The 7,126-nt window shown below is 53.5% G+C and overlaps 1 protein-coding gene across 1 annotated transcript; it reads left to right on the forward strand.

Annotated features, from left to right (window-relative positions):
- Positions 1-255: 255 nt before the first annotated feature.
- On the forward strand, positions 256-6,754 carry HMGB3 (high mobility group box 3). Its single transcript, XM_076347241.1, is given in 6 exon segments — positions 256-339; positions 342-409; positions 3,181-3,337; positions 3,858-3,997; positions 4,522-4,696; positions 5,258-6,754. Coding segments are annotated over 6 exon segments (768 nt in total). The 3' UTR covers positions 5,402-6,754.
- The last annotated feature ends 372 nt before the right edge of the window (positions 6,755-7,126 follow it).

Below are 7,126 nucleotides of genomic sequence, written 5' to 3' on the forward strand. Positions count from 1 at the left end.
GCAACCACGTGGCGAGGACGGTTTCCCGGCCAGCGGCCGCAGCGCTCCCGCCCGGGGCGGAGGCTCCGCGGGGCTCCGCGGGGCGCGCAGCGGGGCGCGCGCCCCCCACCTCACGCCAACTTTTCCGCCCCCCCCCCCCAGCGCGCGCCGCCGAGCTCCCCTTTCCCCGGCGGGCGCTCGTTTTGAATGAATGACCTCACCCGCGCCGGCCAACCGCCGGGCGCCCGCGCTTAATATTCATGAGGCGCCGCGCCAATGAGCGGGCGAGGAGGTTGTTTTAAACGGCAGAGCCCCGCAGCCAATCAGGCCGCTCTCGTAGGCAGCCAACGCGAGGCTGAGCCGCGCCGCGCCGAGCCCCGCGTCGTGCCCTGCGCTCCAGCTCCTGTCCACACTACCGCGAACAATACAGGTACGTGCAGCCCCGCTGCAACTTTTCGGGGGGCGGCTGCCCCCTGCCCGCCCCGCCGCCGCCCCGCCCTGCCCCCGCGCCTTCGCCCCTCTGCTCTGCCTGCCCCGGGCTTTATTTTTTTTTATTTTTTTTTTCTTTGTTTTCCGTTCCTTCCTTCCTCCGAGTTTTTTTTATTTTTTAATCAAAAAAAAAAAAAATCGGAAAAATCACCCAAAACTTTCTTCCCCTCTCGCAAGGGGATCGGCGGTGCCGGGGCAGATGCTGCGCGCAGCTGGCGGGGCGGCGGGCAGCGGGCGAGGCGCAGCGTTTGCCCCCCGTCCTTCTCCCCTGCCCCGCCGGGAGCCCCCCCCCCCCGGCGCGGAGGGGCTACCTGTCCCCGGTGCAGCCCGGTTTCTCCGCGCCGGGCTCCCGTGCCGCCGAGAGTAATATGGCTGGTGCAGCAACTACACCGGGACTAACTCCTCTTCTCCCCCGCATGGGCAGGGATTTTTCTCTGCCGCCTCCTAATGTCGCACGGCAAAACGCGCGGCGCCCTCGGCTTTTATTTGCCCCCTTCCCCCGGGTGGGCTCGGTGGGGCTGGCGGCGGTGGGAAAGTTGTTGGCCGTGCGCAATGCCGTGCCCGCTGTTTATTCTGCATTAATATGGCTGTCGCTTTAGCATCTGACAGGGATAAACCCTGCGCGCTGCGCCCGTCTGTCCCGGCGAAGCAGTTTTTTTCTCGCCGCCGCCGCCTCCAGACTCCCCCGATCCCTTCGCCTCTGCCTCCGCCGCTCTTCCCCTGCCCGGGAAGGTGCCTCCGGCGGGGCTGCGCCCGCGGCGGGGCCCCGCATCGCCTCTTCCCCGCGCCGCGCCGCCCGTGCTGTGGGCATTAATATGGCTGGCGCTGGAGAGCCCCGGCGAAGGGAAGAAAGACGTGTAAGCGGCATAGGGATGGGGAGGGGGGTCGCGGAGGGGGAAATCTCCTTCCCGGCGCCCCGCAGGGGGCTCAAACCTTTCGCTTTCGCCCCGGCTCCTCTCTCCCCACCGCCCCGCGCCCTCGGCCGGGCGCCGGGGGGCCGCCCCGGGGCTCTCCGCACTCTTTTTCTGGCGGCGCGGAGGAGCGTAGCGGCGGCGATAATGGCTGCACGGGAGCCTTTGTTAGAGAGCGCTGCGCTAGGCAGGGGCCGGGGGGGGGGGGGCGCCTCCCGCCCGCGCCCCGGCCCCGCCGCCCCCGCCGCCCGGCGGGGGGCCGAGCGGGGAGCCCCTTCTCGGCGGGGGCGGCGTTTTGGCGGGGCCGGCGGCCGGGGGCGGCGGGCGCGGGGGGCCGAGCGCGGCGGAGGGGGAGCGCGGCTTTGTTCGGCGGCGCGGCGGCGGCGCCGGGAGAAGCCATCTTAGCGAGCGGGGCCGGCCCTGGGCGCGGAGCGCGGCCGCCGCCGCCGCCGCTCCCGCTGCCGCTCGCACCGGCCGCCCGGGGCCGGGCCGGCGCCCCGCGCCCCCGGCCGCCGCCCGGCCCCCCGGCGCCCCCCGCCCGCCGCCCCGCCGCATTTCAGGGGCACTTTCTTTCATCAGGAGGCATTTCACAAAATGGAAGATGAATTATTGGCGTCTGGCGGAGCCGCCGCTGCCCCCTCCGCCCGCCGGCCCCGGCCCCGCCGCAGGTGCCCGCGCCCCGCGCCGCGGAGCCCGGCCGCCGCGGTGACCTTGGGGGGGGGGGGGGAGAAGATGGCGGGAGGGGAGCGGAGCGGAGGCCAGGCCGGCCGCGGCGGGCCGCTCGCCCCCAACTTTGGGAGCAGGCGGCGGCCCCGGCCCCGCTCCGCGCTCTTGCCTCGCCGCTTCATCCCCTATTTACGCGGGTTTTCCGCTCTCCCGCGGAGGGCTTTCGGGGCGGGAGCGGGAATCCCGCCGAGCTCCGGGAGCGGCCGGGGCGGGAGAGGGCGGCTTAAAGCCACTTTTGCTGCACACGGGGGTTAATAGGTGCAATTAAATATTAACGTTGTGCTAATAAAAATTAAATTTTCAAACGCTTGAAAAGCTGTGAATAGGAAATATTGCTGCGGGATATTTTTTTTTTGGGGGGGGGGGATAATACGGAAGAGGGGGAAAGAAATACAGCCCAAAAGTTAGCATCATCCTTTCGGTGACTTGCTAATCACATCTTTGCACTGACCACTATGCCTCCAAACATGTGTCACTTGGTGGAGCAAGAGCAAGCGCTGCTCGCCTTGCAGAGCTCCACGGGTCCTATTGTGTTTAAAACTAACCTTTATTTGCACGCCTTCTTATATATAAAAGGTCATTGCACTTTTAGGGGGGGAATAATCTGTCCTGCCTTTCTAGCTGGACAGCAGCTGCTAACATGTGAGCTCCAGCTACTAAAGGGATAAGTCATAGCCGGCGCTGTGCATGCCTCTCAAGCCCCAGTGTGGTAGCCAACTAAAATAAATATTCTGTATCAGTTCATATCTAACTCTTGATGGGCACGAGTGTGTGTATTTAATAACCTGTCTCCAGTCTTTGGACATGATGTCAATATATATCAATGTAAAACTTAAATCCAGTGACTAGTTTCACTTGGCTCAAGTCTGCAACCCAAGTGTCAAGAAAGAATAAGTTTCTGTATTGGGGATGCTAAGAGGTGTTGGGGGGAAGAAAGGGATGTGTAACTGATGGGACATCACTTCAGGGGATGGTGGGGTGTGTATGTAAATATATGCACACCATATATGTATACACATTCATCCATACATGCATTCACTTGTTATTTTTTTTCCCTTTTCCCTCTTCCCTACAGAGTCAAGATGGCTAAAGGTGACCCGAAGAAGCCCAAGGGCAAGATGTCTGCCTATGCCTTCTTTGTGCAGACGTGCCGTGAGGAACATAAGAAGAAGAACCCAGAGGTTCCAGTCAACTTTGCAGAGTTTTCCAAGAAGTGCTCGGAGAGGTGGAAGGTACCTTAATTTGTGACTTCCTGAAGGGGTAACTTCTTGTGGTATCTGCTAGGATGACGTGCGTGCGTCTGAACATGAAGAGAGCCAATACTGTTTTGGTCTGTGTGCCATTCTTGGCAAGGTGTCCCGGCCATTGATCGGGTGCTGCTGACTCCTGTAATGATTGTGAAGGCTTCAGCCCGGTGTATCCACCCGTTTAGGTGCTTCCACTACAGCCTGGCCTTTTTTCCTGTTCCCAAGCAGTGCCCTTCAGCAGCTGCCTCCCTCCAGGCCTGTGTCCTTGAGGAGGACTCTGGCTGTGCTTGTCCCGTTCCCGTTGCTTCGCTCTCACTGAGTATGCCAGCTGTGGCTGCAGTCCCCAGTACAGGACCTTCGTCCCCAAGGTGGTCCAGTTAGAAAACAAACAAATTCTGAAACTCCCCTATCGAGTTGGTATGTGTTGGCTTGTTTACTTAAAGTTTGCCAGCTATTGAACAGTTGGGTAATCACAGGTTCGGTTTCTTGTTTTTTGGTTTTTTAGACCATGTCAAGCAAGGAGAAGGCTAAATTTGATGAAATGGCAAAGGCTGATAAGGTACGATATGATAGAGAAATGAAGGACTATGGACCAGCTAAGGGTGGCAAGAAGAAGAAGGACCCCAATGCCCCAAAACGACCACCGTAAGTAACTTTGAGGCATTAAATGCACAAGTATTTGGGTTTGTTTTCACGCCCTGTAACGCAGCTGATAGGTTTCCATAAAGGAAGTAGATGGGGCATACTGTTGGTACAGCAGTATCAGTAATATTCATAGCTTACTGATACCGTCTTGTAAGTCTTCCAGGCAGCTTGTAATCTTGAGCATGTAGAGCGCTAACAGGAGTTGTCAGTACTTGTACTCTTAAACTCGTAGTGATGGAAGATACAGAAATGACCAGGTCACAGTGAGACTTGTATAAAGATGAAATTGGCGGGGGGAATAGGCAACACTTGATTAAAAACAGCATTGGGTGAAGGCTGCAGGTCTGGGCCTCAGTAAAATCAAAACATGTTTGGGTTTGTTGGTTTTTTTTTTAAGTAAAAAAAAGTGTTTCTACTTGGCGTGTGAGTGCATGTGTGAATGTTGTGGGTGAGGGACAGAGGAAGGGGGTGCTCCCTGGGCGTGCTGCTGTGGTGCTGACTGTCCTCTGGTGCTTCTCCCCAAGGTCTGGCTTCTTCCTCTTCTGTTCAGAGTTCCGCCCCAAGATCAAGTCCACAAACCCTGGCATATCCATCGGGGATGTAGCAAAGAAACTGGGCGAAATGTGGAACAACCTCAGTGATGGTGAAAAGCAGCCTTATAATAATAAGGCGGCTAAACTGAAGGAGAAGTACGAGAAGGTAAGGCTAGTTTTCACTTGTGCCTCTTCCATACCGACTCTTGTGTTGATGTGTTTCTGTAACATAGACCCAGCTAAGATGGCCCCAGCGTAGCGAGCATCTCCAGCTTACAGACCTGTTCTCATTGCGCTGCGTGCTACGTAGCCAAACTTTGTGTATGTTGGGACAGAGTAGGTTAGAGAGCTGCGGGCGGATTCCAGCGCGGAGGGAGAGCTTTCCCCTGGTGATGCGCAGCAGCGGCTGCTTGTGTTGCTCCAGCAAAAGGTTTGCTGTGCTGTTAAAGGAGCTTTGTCCCGTTAGCAGGAAACTTTTAAGAGAGGCTGGGTTCTCTTCTCCTCCTCAAAGAAATAACCATGAACGCAGGGTTCAAGGCCTCCATCATCCGGAGGCAGTTGAGTACGCTTAGGTGTCTGCATACCTGTGTACTACAATGCTGGCTGTCTCCCCTTTCCGGGGTGCAGCTGCAGAAGGCCAGTCTCTTTACGTTAACGCCTGCTGCTGTACAAATGCTGTGTGTGTTTGCTGCTTAGAGCAAATTAAGACATCCCCTTGACTTTGCAGGATGTTGCAGACTACAAGTCTAAAGGAAAGTTTGATGGCGCAAAGGGAGCAGCAACCAAAGCTGCTCGGAAAAAGGTAGAGGAAGAAGACGAAGAGGAGGAGGAGGATGAAGAAGAGGAGGATGAAGATGATGATGATGAATAAAACTGTACAATACTTGTCTCCATGTGAATACCATAGAGTAGGGGAAACACCATAAATGAAGCACCTCTTATTTGAGATGGTGTCTTTTGCCCTTATTAGGCTTAATTAAAAAAAAGAAATTTGGATTCCGATCGCGTTGTAGTTTCTAAAAGTGCTCTAGAAATTGTAACTGGTTTACATGAAGTGGCCATGGGTGTAGTGAGCACCCTGAAACTGTATCAAAGTTGTACATATTTCCAAACATTTTTAAAATGAAAAGGCGCTCTAGTGTTCTCCTAACTCTGTGCACTTTGCTGTTGGTGTAACAAAGCATTTAAAAATGTTTCAAGCATTTTTTTAATTTGTAAGGTGGTGTTACTATATGGTTATTGGCTAGAAAATCCTGGGTTATAAACTGTACATATCTATAGTTTGTAAAAACTAGACAGATTCTTGTGGTACATGCTTAGAGTTATGATGCCTTAGAGGAGCAGTGATTACTCGGAAAGGCTGTACGTTCCCCGGGGTGCCATGGCCCAAAGCATGCACTGTGAGGGTAGATCTATTTACACTACAGTGGGCGTCCATTTAGCTTAAAGTTGTCTTTCTGTATATAGTGAAATAGCATTCTGCTGCCATTCTTAGTTGTGGAAGGGGGTTCAGCTGGCATGAGAAGTGTATGGATTTTTTTAGTTAAGTGCGGTAGTTTTTAAACTGAAACTGTAGACATCTCTTCATCGTCAACTAAGTGAAGAGCCAGTGCAGCAACTGAAGTTCAAAAACACTCTGTACTTAAACGAATTTGCAACGTTCTGTTTTTTTTGTATGTTTAGAATGCTGAAATGTTTTTGAAGCAAAATAAACAGTATTACATTTTTAAAACTGTTCTTGACAACACTCTAAATTTCTGGTTTAAAAGGATCTTGACAACAGCAAGAGGTTCATTTTGAAGTCTGTGGCATCCCTCAGGGCTGGTGACTTAGGAAACATTCTGACTCAAGGATTTAAAAAAAAAAAAAAAATAAAAATAAATGGTGGCCAGTCAAAACTGGCTGAATTGAAAGAGATGGCTGCTCAAGCTAATATGCAATCGTAACTGTTTATGGCTGAGTGGCATAAGACGCTATGCAAGTTTGAACTTTATTACTTGAACTTGGGAGCCTAAATGAACATTCATGACGTAATTGTTTGTTTGTGTGTGTATATAGCAGCATTCAGAGATGCAGAGAAAGGTAGGTGGCTAGGAATGAGGCTGACACCATGGAATAAGTATAAAAGCATAGTTTGGATTTTTTTTCAGTTGTGTTGGGTAAATTTATAGCCCAAATGCATTGCTGTACATATTAAAATGTGCCTTTTTTGTCCTGTGTTAAACTGTTTCAGACTTGTGGTTTTTTCTAGCATCTTAATTCGTGGCAGGAGCCAGGCGCCTAGTCTTAACTCCCTGCTGAAGTAGGAGCGTGGCGCAGGTACTTAGTCTGTGTCCTTTCTCTAATGATGCAAGTTTTAATACAAATTGGGTGCTGTGAGGTGGGTTGGGGGAGCGACGCAGGTCTCTCTTTCCCCTTTGGCTGGCTGTGTCGCCGTCTTGCTGCCTTTCCAAATCCAAGCTGGAGATGTTTTGCAGCCCTTGGAAGGGAAAGGTAATACCTGGTCTCTAGCTGGCGATTCTAACCTCATTTTTCCTTAACGCGGAAACTGCACGAACTGGGAAAACTATAGCACCCCCTTGCTACCCTTGAATTC

This window comes from Aptenodytes patagonicus, chromosome 9, assembly GCF_965638725.1.
Source record: "Aptenodytes patagonicus chromosome 9, bAptPat1.pri.cur, whole genome shotgun sequence".
Classification (NCBI taxonomy): domain Eukaryota; kingdom Metazoa; phylum Chordata; class Aves; order Sphenisciformes; family Spheniscidae; genus Aptenodytes; species Aptenodytes patagonicus.